Source organism: Paroedura picta, chromosome 15 (genome assembly GCF_049243985.1).
Source record: "Paroedura picta isolate Pp20150507F chromosome 15, Ppicta_v3.0, whole genome shotgun sequence".
NCBI classification, from domain to species: domain Eukaryota; kingdom Metazoa; phylum Chordata; class Lepidosauria; order Squamata; family Gekkonidae; genus Paroedura; species Paroedura picta.
This window is the reverse complement of record NC_135383.1, coordinates 4,079,493-4,102,037: the sequence shown is the minus strand read 5'-3', so window position 1 is coordinate 4,102,037 and position 22,545 is coordinate 4,079,493. Positions and strand designations below refer to the sequence as shown.

Here is a 22,545-nt window from a genome sequence, read left to right as displayed (position 1 = left end):
CAACGTTTAAAAGCATTTTTTGGTTGGGGGCAAGGGACACCACTCTCTTGATTCTTTTTTCAAATAACCTTTAACCTTCTGTCAGTTCTTCAGGAGCATTCAGCGTACACCATTCAAGGAACCTCCCCCCCCCACACACACACACACAACAACCTGACAAGGTAGCTCAGTACGGTGGTCGTTGCGATGCTGAAGCCAGCGAAGGGAGCGGCTTTCCCAAGGCCGGCTTCAGGGCTGGGGGCAGAGGCGAGAATCAGTCGGGGGATCTTCCGCTTCTTGGCCCTGAGCTTTCCAGGCCATGTTTGCCGTTTCCTCAAACCCGTCGCTGTCCCAAGGCGGATAAGGTGCTCGCTTCGTACAAAACCCATCTCGCGACCCTCTGTGTGGTGCTTTTGGCAAGGCAGGTACAATTCTGTCTGACGGTCACGAACCGTAGACAGTCCAGGCCTGCGGCTTGAATTTCAACCTCGTTTGCCTGTTGTTTTCGGGCTGCGTTTCCCTCCAATCAGCCCTGGCTCATTTTGCAACCGCAGCTCATGTCTCTGTTGATAAGGACCTGTAGATTGGGGGGGGGGATCTGCCCCCGGGGCAAACAGAGGGCACTTCTAGACTCCCCCCCCGCCCCCCAGGGGTCCCCCTAACTGGACTTTTTTTCTGGGGTTCCCATCTCCAAATCTGCGAAAACAAAAGAGGTTTTTCTGTGTTGCTTAAATTCTTGCCAGTCCCTTCTTCTGTGGGGACACCCCGGGCGCAAAGCCATGCGCCAGGTCCTCTGCTGACGGCACCCAGGGGTTCACCCGGTGGCTAATGCCCCTGCCCAAAACAGGCCAGTCTGGTGCCATATAGAGGATGGAGCAGAATTGTTCTCTCTTGCCCCAGAGGGATGGACCAGAACCAGTGGGATGAAATTAATGCAAAAGAAATTCTGTCTAAACCTCCGGAAGAAGTTCCTGCCAGAGCGGTTCCTCAGTGGAAGAGGCTTCCTCGGGAGGTGGTGGGTTCTCCAGCTTTGGAGGTTTTCAAACAGAGGCTGGAGAGCCACCTGACGGAGAGGCTGATTCTGTGTAGGCTCAAGGGGGTGGCAGGTGACAATGGGTGAGCGAGAGGGTTGGGAGTGTCCTGCATGGTGCAGGGGGTTGGACTAGATGACCCAGGAGGTCCCTTCCAACTCTAGGATTCTAGGATTCTCTATGATTCTAGGAATTCCCCAAAGCGCTGATGAGATCACTCACCATCCTCACAGTACTCCACTTCCTTGAGAAAGAGCCCATGTGGGGGTGCCAGGAGGTTGGGGGGGAAAGCCATGACATCCTTGGCCTCCAGGAGGCTCTTCACATGGTGGGGCTGCATCCGGTTCTGCCCCACAGCCACCAGAACGCCGGCCATTCGCCGCACCTAGAATAAAATGGGGGGGGGGATGATGATGAACAAAACCTGATCAGCAGTAAGCAGAGTCCCTCAACCTGCAGGCTTCTGAAGGCAGAGCAGGGCATGAGAACGTAAGAGCCCAAGCTGTTGGAAGCGCTGGTTGCAAACCTTCATAGGGAACCGGCGGGCCTCTTGGGGAATCCCACCCTTAGCAGCTAAGAACCCCCCCCCCACCCCGAAAAGGGAGATGTGATCTGTCACCTTTCTCCCGCCTAGCTCTGGACCCAACATAGGGCCTGAATTTCTGCCTGTACAGGAGGGAAAGGACTGGATCCCCATTGGCAGACAACACACAGAAAAGTCTCTGGGAAGGGAAAATCCAACTGGATTTTCTCCAAAAACTAGATCAGAAAGGAGACAAGGTTCCTTGAAGTTTCCTAGTCCTTTCCTTGACGGGGGGAGGGTTGGGGATGTGGAAAGGAAAGGTGGCAAGTCTATGAGCCACGGTGACTAAAGTGAACCTCCATGGTTCACTTTAGTGCAGTACACTTACTTCATTTATACCTGGCCTTACTCCCCAAGGGGCACCCAAAGCAGCTTGTATCCTTCTGTTCACCATTTTTATCCTCCCAACAGCCCTGGTAGGTGGGTTAGGCTGAAAGTGCCAAGGTCACCCTGCAAGCTCCCATGGCAGAGTGAGGATTCGAACCTGGGACTCCCAAGACCTTAGAGAGCCAGCGTGGCGTTTTGGTTTGCAGCAACGGCCTCTGATCTGGAGACCTGGGTTTGATTTCCCACTCCTCTTCCACATGCGGCCAGCTGGGTGACTTTGGGACAGTCACAATTTTCACAGAGCTGTTCTTGCAGAGCAGTTCTGTCAGTGCTCTCCCAGCCCCACCTACCTCGCAGGGTGCCTGTTGTGGGGAAAGGAAGGGAATGGTGTTTGTAAGTTGCCTTGGGACTCCTTTGGGTAGTGAAAACCCAGCTCTTCTTCTTGCCCTGCTGGTGGGCTTTCTAGAGGTTTTTGGTGGAGGCAGGCGGGCTGCTTTGATTTCGGGATTAGAGCCGACAGGCTCATCCCATCAGCTCCAGAACACCATAAAAACGTTTCCAGGCTCGTGAGCTGAGGCTCCTTCTCCCCCCCCCCCCCCCCAGACGATGGCTGCCCGTCAGTTTTATAGCAGGAAACTCGCATAACCTTCTTTCCTTTCGCTACAGGTCATGACCCCCCTCCTCACGCGCCAACTCAACCTGCCAGGTTGGGGGGAAACTTGGCTCCTGCAGGCGTGAGGCTCCCGTGGGCGGATCGTGACCTGAAGCCACACGACGGCAGCCGAAACCGCCAGCCGCCCACCTGTTCCCGGCAGCTAGAGGTTTCTGCAGGCAGAGAAACCTGGAGGGGAGGGAGGGAGGGCTTGCAAGCTCTATTATGCAACCAGTTTGGGTGCTGCTTCTGGTGGGGAAAGGAAGGCTGGGGGAAGGGGGGCACGCTTAACTTTTCCTCTTTGAAAGCACACACACACAGATCCGCCAACCACATCCCCTCACGACGGGCAAAATGTCAACTTGGAACAAAGCGGAGGAGGAACGTGACCCCCTCAGTTCAAGTCACCCGAATTCAGTCACACGCTGAAGAAACGCAAGACGCCCACTGGGGCCGGCCTTTCAGAACATCAGAAAAGCCCTGCTGGATCAGGCCGGTGAGGGTATGGCGAATCCAGCCTCCTGTCTCTCACAGCGGCCAACCAGGTCTGATGCACGGCCAACGACAGGGAATAGAGGCCAAGGCCCTCCCCTGATAAGAGAACAGCCCTGCAGGATCAGACCAGGGGTCCATCCAGTCCACCCTGTGGACAAAAAACCTAACTGGATTAGTTAGGACCTAAAAGGTTGAATGTCTGTGGGAACCAGACAAGTTTCACAAATATGTGAGCATTTCTTTTGCATAACTTAAAAAAAAAAAAATTAAAGTTGTCCCACCCAGCCCGTAGGCCATTGCTGGAAAGTTATCCGGTGCCGTGTACAATCTTAGCTCTTAGACCTGATGCGTTTCAAACCCTCACTGGGTCTTCCTCGGAGGCCTAATTAGGACACGTGGACAATACATACAGTGACAAACTACAAAATCCATAACGCAGCCAGTGAAATGCATACATTATGAGAACCGTCTTGCAGGCTGCCAATTCTGTGGCGTGCCCCTGAAATCAGTGCAGGGACTGTGCATGCAGGTGAGGCGAAGATATGAACCGCCTCACCTGGAGATATGAACCTTTTACTTTGGGGAGGGTCAAGGGCCTCGACTGGCAGGACAGCCTGATACAGAAAAACTATTATTTATTAAGAGCAGAGTCCAGCGGCACCTTTAAGACCAGCAAAGATTTATTCCAGGCGTGAGCTTTCGAGTGCAAGCACTCGAAAGCTCGCGCCCTGAATAAATCTTTGTTGGTCTTAAAGGTGCTCATGGACTCTGATTTTATTGAGCTATTTCAACACGGCTACCCATTTGAATCTCTTTATTAAGAGCGTTAATTCGTGATTGAGGTGGCTCTTCCAGAGTTCACCACCAGAGGGTACTGTGCAGCCAGGTTGAGATGTTTTGTTCTGCTGTGCAGATGTTCCTGGGAGGAGGGCCTATCTGCAAAAGGTACCGACCACCTTCCCCCACCGTCTGAGTGTGTCTTATGCAGAAGCGCGTCTTATGCAGGAGAAGCTCCCAGTCGGACTGGGGCCTGGGGGAGAGGAGATCTGCCCATCTCCCGCATTGCGGCCTTCCACTGGCCGCCTCTGCACCTGGCCTTCCTCCCAAATTGCCAACCAAAGCTGCTGACGGAGTCCTCCTTGCCTCCGTTTTAGCCATACGACAACCCTGCGGGGTGGGCTAGGCGGAGAGGTCACCCAGCAAGCTTTCCCGGCAGAGCAGGGATCCGAACCTGGGTCCCAGAGAACCTAGTTCAGACCCTCTGGCCACTACGCCCCGCTTGGCCCCCAAGAGTGCCTCCCCAGCACTAGCTACCTTATTATTAGTTGGTGCATGGTCTTTTTCTGGCTTTAATTAACAGGGGTGTGCACCAGTGTTTTCAGCACATTTGTGTTGGCTGTGATCTTTGGCTCTAACAATCCATGCCCCAGTTGGCTTCTGTTGACTTTGCAGGGACCGAGTTCTGGAGCCGAATTGCTCCTTGGGCCCCCTGGCTGAGTGTTGGCGCCCAGCCCCCTTGAACTGCCTGCTCAGCCTACATATATCCCAATAAAATGAGGACTGCAGAGACACTGGAAGAACTTCCCAAGTATCCTGTTGCTCAAATCAAGGTGGTATGAAGGCAGGGGAGACACGCGGGAAGGAAGCGAGACTTCATTGTCTCTTCCACAGTACCTGCTTGTAGAGGAACGACCGGCTTTGGAATTCCAGCTCCCAAAACCTCAGATCTCTGGAAGGAGAAGAGAAGAGCCGGGTTAAAACCACAGTAAGGAGAAATAAGTACAGCCTGGTGCATGTGTGAGCATAACATCCTCGTTCGAGGGTGTGCAGAGCCACGCCCCTCCTTTGATATCCATCTGATGGACAGTGCAACAATCGATCTGATGGACAGTGCAACTGGGGAGACCCGAGTTCGAATCCCCTCCCGGCCCTGCAACCAAGCCACTGTGGGACAGTGGTGTTTTTTTCAGCCTACCGGACCTCGGAGGGGAGGGCGGAAAGCTTTTGCAAACCGTCTTGAGGATTAGCCGCTTTCAAAATAGCCGTTTGCAAAAAGAAAGCTAGGAGACACGGATCTTGCGAGCGTTTCCAGGGGCTGGGACGCAGGCGTGATTCAAACCATGACGGTTTCTAGGCCTTCTGCTTCTAATTAGCTCCTTTGGACGGATCCCTAGCCACCCGCATCCTGCTCCAATGTCACATTCTTCCCTCCCCGAGCAGAACCGGACGGCCAAAAAACAAATACCAGAGAGAGCGAGCGGGGTGGAAAAAAACAGGCGCTTAATACCTCACATGTGATTTTGCTGGGGGTGGGGAAGACTATTCATCACCGGCCGACCCCCCTGGGTTTTGCAGAATGCATCACCCCACGCAGCAGACGACGGGCAGGCTAACGGAAAAGCCAGCCTCAGCAGGTTTGGAGAAGCCGTTCGTAGCAAGGGGAGCGAAGGAGCCCGCTGGGCTGCAGCAGATCGAGCAAGGAAAAGGCAGAGGGAAGGAGCACATTCCTTCACGTGATGCGTCACGACCTTATGGAACTCACTGTCACAAAATATAGCGATCGCTGTTAGCTCGGAAGGATTTGGGAGAGGACTTTGGAGGTGGGCGTTAAGACCTTTCTCTGTCCAGGACCTTTAAGAGGTTTTGCCGGGCAGAGGAGATGCTGCGGAGACAGATGGGAGAACCCGCTGGAACTTGACGCTTGCTCAATCTTTATCCCAGAGGTCCCCGACCCGGTGCCCGTATGCGCCGTGGCTCTCACAACATTTTTCCCGTTGCCCGCCAAGCAGTTTTAGAAAGTGGGCAGGACCAAGTAGGGGTTTTGCCCAGCAAGGCTTCTGATTGGCCACAGGTGATTTGATGGGCAGATTTTTTAAAGACTGTTGCTTTGGCAGCAGCTGCCACCACAAAGCACAAGAATCCTCACTGGCTTGGCCTCCTGCAGCATAACTATCCAAAGGAGTTTCAAAGCGGCTTACGATCGCTTTCTCTCCCCCCCCACAACAGGCACCCTGGGAGGTAGGTGAGGCTGAGAGAGCTCAGAGAGAACTGTGACTGGCCCAAGGTCACCCAGCTGGCTGCACGTGGAGGAGGAGTGAGGGATCGAGCCGGGTGCTCCAGACTAGAGACACCAAGCTGGCTCTAGGAAGAGGTTGATTTGAACTAGAAAAGCAACAAAGCCCTTGACTCTTGGCTGTGTGCCAGTCCCCAAGGAAAACAGAAATGGACTCACAGCGCAGAGGAGCGCCAACAATAGGAGCTCCCTAAATGTTTGATATTTACTTTTGGGATGGGGATTGAGGCCTGCGGAGGGCCATCCTATCATTTGGCAAGGATGAAGAAAAGAGAAGTGGCTACAGGAGCCCCAAGGGAGTCGCGGGGAGTTCTCCGTGGTGCTGAAATGCCACCCCAGCCACTAAGAGCATCTACAGACAGACGGGCCCTTCTTCTATTATGAAAGGGCCAGCGATACGTCCCAAATGGATGACGCGACACTTAATAAACCCAATGAGATTAAGAGGACTCGTAACAACGCAGGCCGGCCGTGCCATTAGCGAGAAGCTGCGTTCTTTTGACAGCGGACGAGCCCCGAAGCAAAGCAAAACAGCCACACACACACACAAAAAAAAAGATTGTCAAGCAAAACGATGGGATAAAACCCGGCTTTATCCTATTTTGTTTTCACTGACCTATATATTAAAAAAAGCAGTGCTTCCAGGCGTAGGAGAAAAGGGGTGAGCGGGAGGACAGCGGCTGAGCTTTTCGCTCATCCGTGCGATTTGCCGAAAGCGCGCCGGGAAAACCGCCCGACCAGCACAGAATGTGCAGGTTGGAGCGCAGAATTTGCGCTTACTCTTTCTGGCTGTGATGCAAGAGGAAACCGGAAGAGGGCCTGACTTCCGCCCGCATCAGGGTCTTGAAAGGGCTTTTCACAGGTAGTTCCGCGCTGGCCGAACGGAAGGTGCTGAAGTCGTGGGCGCCCACGAGGAACGCTGCCGCCTCTTGCATAGCGGAGATATTCAGGTGGCTGAAACACGGCAACGACAGGGGTTGAAATATTTTGCAAAGAGAAAAAGTGGGGGGATAGGAATGGGGTGAGAAGGGGAAATGCTGTTGCGGGAGTCTTCTCAATGTAGCTCTCTCTTTTCCAGTTGTTATACATCTGGCAGCCAGCGCCGTGCGCTTGGGAGGGTTAATTTGCTGCCCCTTCCTAATGCAGCTGCTGCTATTTTTATTGGATTCTGCTTAAGCGGCACCGACTCATTTAATTCTTTGCAATGAGGGGTTTAATTGCTCCTCTAATGCTGGCCTTCCCGTCTGCCTCGGAGGATCACTCCTCCTTCCGCATGGAATCGTTCTTTTTAAAAGGCGGAATCCAGTTGCTTAGGGGTTTCAACAATTTAAACTGACATGGGAAGTCATTTTTAACACTTGCTGTCTGGGGTCTTTCAGGAAGCAATTCTGGGACCTTCAGTTGGGGGAAACATCTGCTCCACGATGTTGACAGATTAAGGTATATAAAGCATCGACATTCTCATGTTCGTCACTCCTCTGTCCCCTGTTGCTTTGGGGGAATTTTCATTTATCGTGTTTTGCTCCCTCTAGTGGCTGATCCAGTATTACGTGACTTCATGTTTGGCATACCTCCCTGGAGAGTTCAAGTGCAGGGAAATAAGCCGGACATACAGAGGTGTAATATCAAATCAACTACTAGGGGGGTAAAACAGGTGCAGAAAAGAAAATGTTCCCTGAATCAATAGGGAAACAAAAGCAAAAGAAAACTGAGAATGCAAAATAGTCCCAAGGTACCTCTTCCCAACGTTAAGCCAGACCAGATCCCGTTTCCAATAGTGGTTGACAAGAAGGGCCCAGAAGTCAAAGCCTCTCCTGTCGTGGTCTTCTCCGCAACAACTGGCATTCAGACGTACACTGCCTCTAAGCCAGGAGGTTCCACTAAGCCCCCATTAGCTCATAACGGTTAGCAGATAAAAGGAAGGGAAGAGAGACCGTATTTTTAAAAACACAGTTCTGTTTCAACAACTCACCCTCTACGTGTTACCCAGCACAGGTTCTGTTCGAAGACTGGAATCTCAGAGGGGTAGTAGCAGCCGGTCGCCACCCGATACACGTAGGTCCTTGACCGAGCTGAGTAGCGGGCATGGAAGGTGTCAGGAACACGGCGGACCCCCAGAATGCTTCCAGGAAAGACAAAGGAAAGAGTCTTCCTTAACCCAAAGATTGCTGTTATATGAATAACTTTTGACATTCAAGCTCCAAAGGTATTCTGCTGTGATGGTGACTCTCCATGGCATTTTTACCTGGAAGCTCAAGCAGGATCCAGGGCAGCAGGGGGCCCTAGTACAGTCCCCCCTTCCAAGCAGCCATTTGTTCCAGGGGAATTGACCTCTGACACCTGGAGATAAGCTGTAATTCTGGGAGATGCTCAGGTTTTACCTGGAGAACGGCATCCCTACCATCAACTCATGTCAGGACTGTACCACCCTAGACTGTGGGGTCGTCTCCTTTGACGGAACACACGGAGGAGAAACCAAACAAAGAAAATGAGCCTATTGTGGGAGAAAGGAGCAGAGCTCTACTAGGGCAGCCTTATATCGCTAGTTTCTTAATTATAAGGCCAGTTTTGCTTTCGTTGACTTCAGGGGAACGTTCAGATCGCCAGCACAATCTGAGGCGGTACGGACCTGACAAGGCTCGGAAAAGAAAAGAACTAAGCCTGTGACTTCCTCAAAGCCCCTCCTGGTGCAGCCGGAGACGCCAACCTCACCTAACTGGCCCCGAACGGAGGCGGAATCGGAAGGGTCGGCTCCCAGCCAGCGGCAGAGAAGTCGTGCCGAAAAGACGGACTGGGCCGGGAAGGATGACCTACTTTTCTTCTCGCTCTCTCCATCTGCCGTGGCAAGCTGATTACCAGCTGCTTGAAAACCGCTCTCGCAGACGAGATTTTAAGCGGCGGCGGCCACCAGGTAGAACCGCGGCCGGGGTGTCGTGTCTCTTCCCCCCGTCAAACTGAAGAATCCTTTATTATTTATCGTATGGCACAGTTAAACCCAAGAAGCATATAATAATATCCAATATGTAGCCTGGTAGGTATGACAGTTTTTCAGGCAGATCTGGCAATCTCCTAAATACTAAGATCTAGTTCCCAACCTACTCCATCGCACCTGAGAGGACAAAGAGCTCCGTCACATCTCCCTGGGAAGCACGATGCTCACATTCCTGAGATGTCAGCGCCAGAATCACGCTGTGGGCTGGGAGCCCGCCGAAGGTGCCGGAGAACCGGGGCCAAACAGGTAGGAGAAAGCGGCCCCCTTACCCCTGTAACCAAAGGCCTTTCAAAAATCTGCACCAACATGGTGGGAGACGGGACGTTTGAAGGAGAGGAGGAGGTTGCTAAGTCCCGGCAGCCAGATTAGCTTGAGGAATAAGAGGATCACCGGCCGTGTAAAATCCTTTTATGGCAGATAAAGCCATGCTGTTAAAGCCGCCCAGAGGAAGAAGAGCCACGGAGACGGCGAGATAATGGCCCCGGAGCTATCAGTCTGTTCTACGGAGACAAGAAGAAGACCGTGAGGCCTGCAGATAGGAGAGGCGATGGCCAGAGAAGGTCAAAAGGAGAGGCTTGCTGGGCCCATTCATCCGTGAGAACTGAGGGCTCTCCTCTAAGCCAGTTGTTTTTGACCTTTTTGGGGGCATGGCCCTTCTAGGAGCTCATCTCAGGTTCCCAAGCCCCCTGCAGTAGCCTTGGCAGCTTGTGCAATCAGCTAGGCTAAAAAAGGCCTAAGCTAAGAGTGAAATAACAATAATTCATGTATATCTGACAGTATTCCGAGAGGGGTGGTATATCCATCGATCCATCTAGATCAGGGGTGGCCAAACGGCGGCTCTCCAGATGTCCATGTACTACAATTCCCATGAGCCCCTGCCAGCATGCTGTTTCGACAGAGTACTTGGGGCCCCCTTGGGCCCTCTAAGGCCCTGCTGCTTGACAGCTCTCCCCCCCCCCCCAGCTTCACTGACAGGTGGATTAGCCTGACATTTATTTCCCTACGGCTTCGCGCCGTTGTCATGGGACCTGCTCAATGTGGGCACAAGCCAAGGATCGACACCTACGCCCCAAAGACATTACCATTTCGGGAGAGGAGGGAGGGGGAGAAAAGATGATGGATCCCGGCCTTTTTTCCCAATATGTTGCATAAGCCGTTTCCCCCCCCCCCCTCCGAAAAACTATACTGCCATGCCAAAGACTGGGGGTGTTTTCTTGTTGTTCTGGGGGAGCTCTCTTAGCTGGGTGTACCTGAGATCACACTGTGTGAACCGGGGCCTGACCGTGCCCCTTCCGCCCCCCCCCCCCCCCGCCTCTCCTTTGACAGCTCGAAATGTTTTAATGCCTTAATTTCAGAGAAAGCAGCCAAGCTTCGGGCGGCTCAGCAATTCCCGGAACACAACTTTTGTGATTTGACACTCCCCAAATGCAAGGGGGGGGAGGGGGCTGGCACAGTTCTGGAGGCTGCTGCAGCAACCAGTTTCGGGGCAGGAAATATACTGTTCCCAAACGGTTCCCCCCTACCTCGCCCCAAGGTAAGCGGAGATCCGACAGCCAAGCCAGGAATCCCGTTTCCTGGCTCTGTTGACGAGGTAAGCGCTGGTGCCAGATCTCCCAAATTTTTACGCCAAGCTCCTCGGAAACCCCGTTTTTAAATTTGGAGGCGTCAATAACACCAAATGGCCACGTGAAGTCGGGAGAACTTGAACAGGAAGAAAATGCACTGTGCTTGCAGCCCCAAATCAGGTCTCAAGCTTCCCCATTTGACTGGCACGAATTCAGGGGTGTGTGGGGGGGAGTTTAGGCCAGAGGCAGTAGTCCAGGGATATTTTTGATGGCGGGGAGGGGGGGAATGTGGGATTAGCTCCCCAACCCCCAAAACCTGGTTTGCACTCTTAACGAGCTCTGGACACACAGCCGTGGGCAAAGAGGACTTGTGCGTGTTCGTCGGCTGCTGGAGGACGGGGGGGGGGGGGGGGGGGAGAAATACAGCCGGCTTGGAAGGGATCCAGAGTTCACGAAGTTAGAGAAACACTGGCCAAGCAACCGGGGAAAAGCAAAGGAGATGGAATTTGGACAGAAGCCGTCCCTTCTGCAATCCAGCATCCTAGCCGCAAAGGAGCCAGGTACGTGGGGAAAAGCACTCTCCACGCAATCAGGTAGGGTTCCCTTTCCCTGGCAACTCTGACTACAGAGACCGGAGTTCGAATCAGGCTTCGGGTATGGGGGGGGGGAATGAAATGTCTGCACCCAAAAAATTGGATCGATCTGAAGACAAACGTCGGCGTCAGCTCAGCCTCCGGAAACTTGCTGCGTTGGCGTCCGAGCCGGACCGTGTCAAAACAAAAGAGAGATTAGGGGGATAAAGCGAACAGGGTACCCGGCGAAATCTAACAGACGTTAACGCTTGTGATTCTCTTTCCAAAGCAGGGTACCAGAGCCGTGAGTGAGGAAGGAGGGCTGTTTTCATCCCAGAACGTTTCACGCTGGGTCCAACAGTCCAGTTTCTTGCTTCAAAACTTGATTCCGCTGGACGACAAAGGGCGACTCTCCAAACCGCAAGTGGATTTTTGAAAGGATCGCCTCCAGCTTGAAAAGAACATTCGACTCAACCAGCACTATGGAGCCCCGAGTTCAAATCCTGCATCCTGGAGGTCAAGGCGTGACCCTGGGCTGGTCACTCTGGGACTGCGAAATCTCCCTGACTTGATTCCAGTGAGGCTACAATGAGCAGGAAGAACCATATCTTAAGCTTGCTAATCCTCATCACAACCCTGCGAGGTAGGTCCGGTGGAAAACGTACGAGTGTCCCAAGGCCACCCAGAAAGCTGCTGAGGAAGAGTGGGGATCGGAACGTCAGAGTCTCCCGAATCCTAGCATGACCCTTCTAGCCCAGCCTTTTTCAACCTGTCGACCACGGAAGTACCGCCAGGTTTTCAGCTACCAGGAAGTGATGTCAGCTGGCCATACCCCCACCCACCCGGAAGTGAGAGGAACCTGGGGCAGCAAAGGTTTAAATGGCCAGGGGCCCTCCCCTTCCCACCCCCGAGGGGCACATCATTGGCCACTTGGGGAGGGGACGGGTCAACTTGCCAAAATAAGGATAGAGGTTTTTTAAAATTAAAAAAAGCTTTTACTTGCACAAGGTGGGAGGGCTTTCCCCAGCGGCCGTTTTGAAAGCCCCAACGCCAGGGCACCCTGGAGGGCCTTCGCAGTACCATGGTCAGGACACCCTGCTCTATGCCACACTGACCTTCCCAACCACCCGCTAGGTGTGAAGAAGGTCCCTGTTTACCTGCTGTGAAAGTAAAAATTTGTCTCTACGCGAGACCCTCGTCAGCCGCTGATGAGTTTAGGGCAGGTGATTTGACAAGAAAGCCGCTTGGTGTCTTAAAATTACGCCCCCCCCCCCCCAGCAGCTCCCCACTCTTTTTAGCACACAGCGACTGCGGTATGATGGCGGGTAGGCAGACTCGGCTGGCAGCCGTAGGCGGGGAATGAGAACGTTCTCCTTGAGTCGCTGGCAAGGTGAGCCTTTCCTCCAACTTTCAAGAAAGGAGTGGGCTTATGCAACCTCTTCACGAGGACCGACAGGAGCTCTCCTTTCTCCCTCCCTCCCTCCCTCCCTCTCCGGCAGAGATGCTTTTCGGGAGTGGGTGTTGCAATTTGGATTGTGCCCACGGTCGGAACGGGATCCATGGCGACGGCTCAAAAGCCGTTAAGGGAACAGAAACAAGGTGCCCATCTGGGCATTGCTCACACTCCGGGACGGGGAAAACTGGCAGGGCGGCCAACTCCAGTTTGGGAAAGTCCTGGAGAAAAGGCTGGCTCTTCCGTGCGTGATCCTTAAACGGGAGATGCCGGGGAACGGAGCCTGTCACCCTCCTCCGAACACCCAGCTGGTCCTCGGGGGCACCCAATGAAGCTGGTGGGCAGAGTGATGGAAATGCGGAGTTTGCTGCCTAAGGATGCAGTGATGGCCACAGGAAGAGGCGGCTTTCAAGGAGGGCTAGATGGATTCATGGAGGAGATTCGTCAATGGCGACCAGCCATGGCGATTCTGGGGAACCTCCACATTCAGAGGCACTAAAAGCCTCTGGATCCCAGAGCCAGGAGGCAACATCAGAAGAAGGCCTCGGCCCCTGTGCCCTGTTGCTGACCCTCCAGAGGAACTGGCTGGCCACAGGGTGGGACAGGAAGCTGGACGAGATGGACCCCTGGTCTGACCCAGCAGGGCTTTTCTGATGTTCTTAGGAAGGCCTCGGCCTCTCTGCCCTGTGGCCGGCCCTGCAGAGGAACTGTCTGGCCACTGTGTGAGGCAGGATGCTGGACTAGATGGACCACTGGTCTGATCCAGCAGGGCTCTTCCGATGTTATCAGGGAAGGCTTCGGCCCTGCTGCCGTTATGGGCCCTCCGAAAAAAAGCTGGCTGGCCTCTGTGCGAGACGAAATTCAGGACTGGATGGACCCCTGGTCTGACCCAGCAGGGCTCTTCTGTTGTTCTTATAATCTTAAGCTGGTGCAGTGTCCCTGAGCTTCAGCACCTCCTTCAGCATCGCAGCGTGTAACTCACAGACTAGTAGTCAGGCACACGGCCTCCTTCCAGGGCTGTCAGCCCATCTCTTCCACCCCACAAGTCTCCGCTCTTCTTTGAGAGTGCTAAAGGTCATGTCGAATTCCCGGTCTCCCCTCTCGGTCCAATTTCAAAGCTCACTTTTTCCACTGGATGCGTCTCAAGGGCAGTGCTGTGTGAACCAGTCCACGGCTTTGCGATTACAAAGGGACCACAAAGGGTCAGAACACTCCGCTCCCCCCCTCCCCCACAGGTCCTCTCAAAAGAAAGCCCCCGTGACGGTCTGGGGGACTGCCCATTAGGGCCCAGACATGGCCCTGGGAACAAGCCTCCTCTGGAGAGCTCAGAAGAGTAAGAATTCAGCTAGGTGGAAGAAAACGGTCTCACAAGCCAACGCTCTAAGGATGGAGGGATATATTTGGACTGGGCTTTCTTTTGCGGAGGGCGAACACAATTTTGGGCCTGTTTACAATCTGGCTGGAGAGGTCAGGACTGGAACCAGGGGCCTCAGTTCCAGAATGTATGTTCAAGCTTTGGAGACTGAAAGGGGGGGGGGGGCGGAGGGCGTGCAAGATCGGCCCCTGTAACTGGCAGGCAGCGTGAAGCCTCTGGATTTGCCAGGTCTAGTATATCAAGAGCCGGCTGGTCCTTCTTCCTCCGCCTCTAGCTTCCTGCATTCCAGCAGCTGACCTCAAGCATTCTGGATTGGAGGCTGTCGTCTCTTGGATCTGTCTGACTCAGTTGTGTTGGGACAGGGAATTGCATGTAGTACATGCAGATGTAGAATGCACGACTGTAGAATGCATTTTTCACAGATGTAGAATGCATTTTTCACAGTCCGAGTAGTTCAGCAGTGGAATAGGCTGCCTAAGGAAGTGGTGAGCTCCCCCTCACTGGCAGTCTTCAAGCAAAGGTTGAATACACACTTTTCTTGGATGCTTTAGGATGCTTAGGGCTGATCCTGCGTTGAGCAGGGGGTTGGACTAGATGGCCTGTGTGGCCCCTTCCAACTCTATGATTCTACTGAACAGAATACGGGGAATGTCCTGCAGGGGGGCACTGGGAGGGGAGATGTGTAGTTAGCATGGTTTGGATAGCAACTTCTTGATATTGTTCAAATATTTTCCCTCCAGTGTCCTGGTGAGCTGACTGGAGACTTCCTCTGAGCACACTTCCTCCCTGCTTCCCTCCTCATGCAGGCAGCATGACTGCAGACAACAGTTAGACAGTTAGGCATCTCTCTCCTCTCCTCTTTCTACACAAAGAAGAAACAGCGCTGCTTTTTTTGTACTTAGTGAATCACTTGCTTTTCATTACCCGAAGGAGTCTCAAAGCGGCTTACAATCGCTTTCCCTTCCTCCCCCCACAACAGACACCCTGTGAGGGAGGTGGGGCTGAGAGAGCTCTGAGAGAACTGCGATTAGCTCAACTGGCTGGCTGCATGGGGAGGAGCGGGGAGGAATTATGAAGCCAATTCTGAGGGCATTATGAAGCCAATTCTGAGGGAATTCTAAAGCCACTTCTGAGCTGAGCCATGGGGAGTTTGGCATGCCTTATCTTGAGGACTGGATGCAAGAGTTTGTATTTTGCGGTAAACTCACCGGATTGGCTCTGGCTGGAGGAGGATGTTAAAAGCGTTGACAAGGACTTCTTCAGAGAAAGCAGGCCTCCCCAGTTTCCTTTCTATATCCACATGGGCAGTGTTACACAGAGCATGCACCCCCGAGTCCGTCCGGCTGGAGATTACAAATTTTATTGGCGTGGGCAGCTGGAGCTTCTCTGCCGCTTTCTAGAAAAAAGAAATGCGAGGCAGTAACTTGGACAGGATATCTGAGGTTGAAAAGGACGCTTAAGGACTAGGCCGTTTTGCAAAAGAAGACAGAGAAGTAAGCAAGCTGATTTCGGCTTCTTGAAAATCTCACCTTCCATTTACAAAAAAACAAACGTCAAGGTCCTAAACGAGGGTCCCCAATGTGGCTCCTGACTGGCCACAAGGATTTGCGACGTGGATTTTGCAAAATGGAGCTTTAGCAGCAGCTGGCGCCAATCACCAAATGCCAGGGAGGGAGATTATTGCGCATAATAACACTCCAACAATAATTCTTCAACAAGATGCTTTTCACAGGTTGCCTTTTAACCTGCACAGTGAATCAGCCCCACCTGGCCCTGCCCACGCTCTGTAAACACCTGATGGGCGCCAGGAAATATCTTGGCAGCACCAGGATGCCCAGAGGCCCTGCATTGAGGACCTTTGCTATTCAGGGAGAAGGGAAGACACTGAGGGCCCCCCAACCGCAAGAACCATTATTAGACAGAGGATGATGCCCGAATCATCCCGTGTCATTCGCAGGAATCCACAGAGAACACGAACGGCCAAATCCTCTCGGAGGACAAGAGGCCCCGTCCCCAAATGGATCCTGCTTCACCAAAGCACCCAGACTGCAGCCGGCTCAGGGCACAGACAGCCGGATGCATTCATGGCCCGTGATTTATGGGCTTCGATGTTCCTGATGGGAAAGGGTCATAAAACACAGCGGAGATCCCGTCAGTTGTTAAAACCGCAGGGGTGAGACCTGCAGCGCTCCCAGCAGAGAAGTCATTCAGTATCCCAAGCCCTGAAGGAAGGTGGGTCTTGAAACTTGGCTACCTCATTTCAGTCTCTTTTTTGGGGTCGCAGAAGCTTCTCGCCATGAAAACCCTACGGCAGGGGTGGCCAAACGGTGGCTCTCTGGGTGTCCACGGACTACAATTCCCATGAGCCCCTGCCAGCATTTGGCCACCCCTGCTCTACGAGGTCTCCATGAGTTGGCAGCAGATGGATACTGCCTTCCATGCCCCCCCAAATGCACCTGAGAACTGTTTTTCCCCTTCTGCTTCACAGAGAGGTCTGCTTTCTCGGTGCTTGGCGGATGGGCCTCATCCAGCCAGGAAGTCGCGGAAAGGGACACTTGAAACCGGACTCGCTATGCAACAAATTTCCAGCAGAAGTAAACAAAACAAGAGAAAAGAGAACAAGCCATCCGGAGAGCTTCACGTGGGTGGTAAATAAGGCCAGAAACAGAAATTAAGATCATAAATTAGGCACGGCTGTCAGGGTCCTTGACGTAAGCAGCCCGATGGCTCCCTTTTTCGGGAGGCAGATTCCCCTCCCTCCGCGAGAGCTATTTACATTCCAACTTGCAGATGGAAACAGAGGGGAACGATCCCATGGGAGGAACCCAGCACCTGCTGTTTGGGCACCAGCGTTCAATGGGGCCTTCAGGGAAACGGGGAACTCAGAAGGGTCTGAGACTCTGCTAAAGTTTGCATTCTACATCCCTGGAGCGCAAGGGGTGGGAAGGCCCTGCAGATGACCCAGATGCCACAAATAAACCGTGGTTTGGGCAACTAACCCTGGTTACGCTGCCCTGGGCAAGTCCAGTTTTCTTCACCCAGAGAGTCAGGAAAGGCGTGGAATTCGCTGCCACAGGAAGAGGTGGCGGCTTCAAGCTTGGATTGGCTTTAAGAGGTGACTGCAGCAGCATCTGGAGCAGCGGTCCTTAGCCACAAGATCAGGGGTAGTCAACCTGTGGTCCTCCAGATGTCCATGGACTACAATTCCCATGAGCCCCTGCCAGCATACGCTTTGTGGGAATTGTAGTCCATGGACATCTGGAGGACCACAGGTTGACTACCCCTACTGTAGGGTCTGCAGCTCCAGGTTGGAAAACACCTGGAGATTTGGGGACGGATTTGGAGAGAGGAAGGACGTCAGTGGGGTCTCACGCTACAGAGCCCACCCTCCAAGGTTGCCAGACCTCCTTCTGACGGTCTCATGAAGGTCTCAGCCTCTCTGTCCAGTTGTTGGCGCTCCAGATGATTTCACTAGCCACTGTGTTAGACAGGCCGCTGGACTGGAAGGACTGCCAAACCTCTCCTACGCCCAGAAGGGAACACGCAGGGTCACTGGTGGGTGCTGCACCCGCCTTCTTGCTATCTGTCGCCAGCACCCGGCTCCCGGGAAAGGCAGCTCCGCCGACGTGAGTCATCCCCTCTAGCAAGGTGACGATCCCACCGCCTCCTCCCAGGCCGGTGGCCTCTGTCAGTTCCGCTTGGGAACTCTGACATGGGAGCTCAGAAAAGGGAAACTGCATAAACTCTGAGCCCCTGGTGAGCCCCTCACCCCGCCTGTGCTCCACAAGCCCCTGGAAATCTTGTTTGTATTTTCAGGGTCCCCCACTCTCCTGAAAGACGCTTGTGCTCCTGCAGTTGAGCCACACTGCACGGATGTTCTGGGCTCAGATCCAGAAGGAAGCCACTTTCTCCAGGTAAGGCTTGGCTCAGATCACGCCAAACGAGGTCAGTGGATGCCTGCACTGATTGGCTGCACAGATCTTCACAAGGTTTTTGGAGAATACTTCCTGCCAAAGCCACAAGGGATCTTCCCTGCAAGAACAAAGGTGAGCTGTGGCGGCCATTTTGTGGCCGGCTCCACCTCCAGCAGCAGCCATTTTGTGGCGGCCATCTTGTGGCTGTGCCTACAACCCTTGGGTGGAATTCTAAAGGCGCCTGCGGGCTCGGAAAGGGCGAGGGCCTCTGTTCTGACCATATGTGTCTGGCCTCTTAGGGGTCAGTTGGTCAGTCCACTGAGAGAGCGCTCCTGTTGCTGACCTTCCAAATTACAAACAGCCTACATCCTTTGCTAACCCTTTGCCATGCTGATCTTGTGACTCCCCCCCCACTAATGCCCCAGGTGGTCCCACCCCACCTCTTGAGACCCCCACGTACCTCCAGGTAATTCTGAACTCCAAGCACAGGCTGCTTCAAAGGCACAGTCATCACGCCACTGAGAATGAAAACAAAGATAGTCACTTGAAAACAGCAGCCGTTCTGTGGAACCGGGTATGTACTTCAGCACATCAGACTGCAGGCCCCCTGCTCCGGGATTCTGTATCTGGCAGAGGGCAACCAAGCATCTCCAGGGAGCACCTAAGGAGAACATGAAGGTGACACCTTTCCTCTCCTTATCCTTGACTCGCTATTTGCAGGTACAGTCTCTGGCTACAGAGGTTCTGTTTGGGTGTCACGGATAACCGTTCTCCCCTTCCCAGGAATTTTCTTTTTCACAGATTCACAACAACCCTGCAAGGCAGGGAGAGCTGGGAAGAGCTGAAGCCCAGAGAGGGTGATGTGCCAATTCCACCAAATACCCAAAGGCTTCTTAATTTCCAGTTTAGATTCTATAGACCCTAAACCTCATCGAGTCACAAGATATGTACATGACCACAAACTAAGATGATCTTCCCAGCTAAACTAGAGCAGCTTAATTTTTTTTCCCCCAAAGTCACTTTAAAAACACAAACGCACCTCATTTAGGAACGAACCGGCACGCTAGGAGAGGGATAATTCCTCTCTTAATAATACCCGAACGTGATGTGGTTAAACACAAAAGAAAATATTTAAGTAGCAGGTGCTGAAAGGAGCGTTTCGGCAGATTAACAGCAGATGTCATTTGCATATTTAATTCCAATTATCTGCCTTCTCGCCGCCCCTCCATCACTGCCTGGATGAAGTCTCATTTTGGCAGAGAAAAAGGGAGGATCGTGTAGGAGAGAAGTCTCAGATTCGGCGGCCCTGGAGAGCGTTCAAACTCCCCACCGCCTGCCTGTTCAAGGAACATGTTTCTGCGAATCTCCCAACATTGAGCCCATTTCTCCATGACAAGTTCGAGGTACAAAGGGAGAGGGGAACGGCTAAAGAGCTTTCAGAATGTGCTGCACCCTCTGACCCAGCCCATAACACGCAAAGCAGCTGGATACTGAATCAGATCCTTGGTCCAACATTGTCAGTATCGCCCACTCTGGCTGGCAGCTGCTCTCCAGGGTCTCAAGCTGAGGCCTTCTGCATCACCTCCTGCCTGCTCCTGTCAACCGGCTTGGACCTGGCACCTTCTGCATGCCAAGCAGAGGCTCTCCCACTGAATCATGCCTCCCACTCACCCCAATGGTAGGGTTTGCTAGATGCTATTGCCCAAGCAGTACTTGGATGTGTTGGTTTTTAAACGCTACTTGTTTTCCTAGGATTGCCGCGGAGGAGGAAGGAAGGGAAACTTAGGGCTTTAAACCGAGATTCATTCAAGAAGTTTTAAAACTGAAAGTTCCCTCAGCAGCCATAGCCTCCGAACTGGTCTCTGACCAACTGTTTAGGCCAGAGCAAAGTTTGAGTCGTGATGCACCTTTAAGATGAAAAAAGTTTAATTCTGAAGAAGCTTGCATGCGCAAGAAAGCTTATGACCAGAATTAAAGTTTCTGGTTCTTAAAAATTACACTAGGCTCAAACTTTGTTCTGTTGCTTCAGCCCAACACAGCTACCCATCTGCTCTTTACAAAGTGGTGCTAAACCAGGGATAGTCGACCTGTGGTCCTCCAGATGTTCATGGACTACAATTCCCAGGAGCCCCTGCCAGCGTTTGCTGGCAGGGGCTCATGGGAATTGTAGTCCATGAGCATCTGGAGGACCACAGGTTGACTAGCCTTGTGCTAAAGTGGTAGTCAAACTGCAGCCCTCCAGATGTCTATGGACTACAATTCCCAGGAGCCCCTGCCAGCAAACGCTGGCAGGGGCTCATGGGAATTGTAGTCCGTGAACATCTGGAGGACCACAGGTCGACTACCCCTGTGCTAAACCATACAACTAGGCCAGTTTTATCAACATAGAGCATGGGTTTGGAAATACCTGGAGACTTGGGGGCGGAGCTTGGGAGAATGGGGTTTAGGGACAGGAGTAGGGATGCCAGCCTCCAGGTGGGACCTGGGGATCCCCTGGAATTGTAGCTCATCTCCCAACTAAAGAGATCGTTTGACTGTTATATTTTTGGACGTCTACCTTTAATTGTTTTCTTGGCCTGCTACCAGTTTTTGAACTTCCCTAAATGTAGGGCGTTTCTTTCGGCTAAGCACGCCCCCTCTTAAGATTCACATTCGTGATCCCATTCAACACTATTTGAGTTCCCACTCGCCGCAAATGGGCTTTCTTCTCACTCTTTTTTGCAATCCACCTGGAGGCTGGCAACCCTCAACCCAGCCCATTTCAAATGAAACGGGTCCTGCTTCTGTCCATTTGACAGCACTCTAAAGCTCCCCAGGCTGGTTCTGCTCCCTCCCCAATGCTCCTGATCGGGAGGCTTGGAAAGACAACACCTACCGATATTTAGTCCCAAAATACTGGAAAAAGAATAAGTAACGAGTGGTCGAAATTGTCGTCATGGCTTTTCCAGAACCAGGGTCGGTTCAGCCTCTGCTGCAGCCCCGGGAAGGCCTCCCTCGCCCTGATGTGCAGCAGAAGGAAGTGCATGCAATAAATGCTCAGCTGTATTCAGGCCCAAGGCTATCCAGGCTCTCTCTCCCGCGCCCCTGCCTTCTAAACCTGCTTGCAAACCGGCCAGCCCCAAATGCATGTCCTTGAACATGTGCAATGCACCCAGGCACGCGCCAGCATTGCTTCCCCGGCTGCAATGTCTAGCCTACTTGCTTTTAAAAAGGCCCCCAAAGGACGCCCCGGCGATTGCCTTGCCCCTCAGGAATTGGAGAGATTGGGGCCCTTTCAAGGCGGCCAAGGGCTTCTGCTTTTGCAAGAGCGCCTGGCCGCATGCCGTCGCTGCTGTGTGCGATCCAAATCCGACGCTTTCCCTCCCCAACGTGGACGGCAGTGATTTTTTTTCCTCCCCCGCCCCTCTTTTGCAATTTTCAGGCAGTTCCGAGACAGCAAAGCGGCTGCCGTTAAAGAAATAGGGCGCTTGCATGGTGGCCTACGAAGGCCGGAGGCGCGTCCTGATGACGTCACGCCCTCGCAAATGGATAGACTGCGGGCTGCGGGAGGGGCCGAGTCGCGAGCTCTGTGCTCGGTAGGGATCGACGAGAAAGTCTCAGCCTGGAACAAAAGCGTGTACCCCTCTTTGTGCTAAAGCTGATAATCTGCGTTTGGTGTCTGCGGGAGAGAGCAAAAAAATCCCATATAAATCAAGCAAGGTGGGTAAATAAGAGTGGGATTGCCCCCTTTTTACTGGCTGTTGGGGGTATGTGTCGCTGTTCGCTGGTGGTTTTGGTTCCAGTAACTGTAGCTGGCATGTTCAGAGGCAGAACACAGCAAGATGGTGTGGAGTGTGTGAACAGTTGCTGGGCATTTTATTTACTTCTCATGGCAGGGGATATAACATCACATCCCAGCCTTATCTGGCAGTTTCCAACGTAATGGACTGGAACTAGCAATCGCTTTTCCTGTGTCTGGGTAGAGTTCATTAGCAAGTCCATTGAGAGGCCTTTTCTGGACAAAGTTCATTAAGCAAGTCCACTGAGGGGGGGCCTTTTCTGGACAAAGTTCATTAGCAAATCCATTAATTAGCTTGTCTAATTTGATGAACCATTGTCAGGTCTTTTAAAACACACAGGCCATTTAACACACCACAGAAACCCGACAAAACCCATCATTCAAACCAGTTGGATACACGTGCAGTACAATAAAACCAAGCGAGGACGCATCATACTGGGGAGGAATGCATCAGTGTTCTGACTTGCTGTAGGACAACATGTGCCCCTAGTTTCTGGGATTTAGAGACACACTGCTCCACTGCATGGAGGTTCCACTGTTGACTCATTTTTGACAGAGGTTTCCTCCTCTGTGGATTAATCTAAACCTTTATAAAAACCCTGGCGTTCGGAGGCAGATTTCCACCTGGTGGCGGAAGGAGCATGCCCTTGCTCTGACAATTAACAGGAACATAATGCGCTAAGAAAACGGCCCGGTGGTTCCTGGGGTGACGCCATGTGTGGTCTGGTGCATGAGATCGGCTCTTTCCCCAGGCTT

General features: G+C 52.9%; 2 protein-coding genes and 1 long non-coding RNA gene across 4 annotated transcripts in view; 2 read left to right on the top strand and 1 right to left on the bottom strand.

Moving 5' to 3' along the window:
• Positions 1 to 539: 539 nt before the first annotated feature.
• PUSL1 (pseudouridine synthase like 1) lies at positions 540 to 21,199 on the bottom strand. 2 transcript variants are annotated; one of them, XM_077312153.1, is made up of 8 exons: positions 20,887 to 21,199; positions 18,472 to 18,529; positions 15,306 to 15,493; positions 8,113 to 8,262; positions 6,921 to 7,094; positions 4,742 to 4,796; positions 1,233 to 1,395; positions 540 to 675 (listed from the first exon to the last, which is right to left on the bottom strand). In XM_077312153.1, exons 1-8 carry the CDS (start codon positions 20,946 to 20,948, stop codon positions 638 to 640), a joined length of 888 nt encoding a protein of 295 aa, XP_077168268.1. In that variant the 5' UTR covers positions 20,949 to 21,199; the 3' UTR covers positions 540 to 637. The 2 variants fall into 2 exon arrangements, with proteins under 2 accessions (XP_077168268.1, XP_077168269.1); XM_077312154.1 differs by lacking the exon at positions 20,887 to 21,199 and adding an exon at positions 19,051 to 19,113.
• LOC143824673 (uncharacterized) lies at positions 8,257 to 9,628 on the top strand. The gene is made up of 2 exons (XR_013226825.1): positions 8,257 to 9,378; positions 9,550 to 9,628. It is a non-coding gene; the product is annotated as an uncharacterized LOC143824673 (long non-coding RNA).
• Positions 21,197 to 22,545, top strand: part of ACAP3 (ArfGAP with coiled-coil, ankyrin repeat and PH domains 3) — an 89,790-nt gene continuing 88,441 nt past the window's right edge. Inside the window, exon 1 of the mRNA XM_077312150.1 lies at positions 21,197 to 21,710. The gene's annotated coding sequence lies outside the window, so the exon portion shown is untranslated. The remainder of the gene's footprint in view (positions 21,711 to 22,545) is intronic.

Excerpts from the sequence above, each read along its gene's own strand:
- PUSL1 (XM_077312153.1), bottom strand. The coding sequence starts at position 20,948 with ATGACGACAATTTCGACCACTCGTTACTTATTCTTTTTCCAGTATTTT. Across the intron at positions 8,263-15,305 it reads CTCCAGCCAGAGCCAATCCG|CATTCTGGGGGTCCGCCGTG; the intron begins GTGAGTTTACCG and ends CTTTCCTGGAAG. Across the intron at positions 676-1,232 it reads AGTGGAGTACTGTGAGGATG|ATTTGGAGATGGGAACCCCA; the intron begins GTGAGTGATCTC and ends TTGTTTTCGCAG.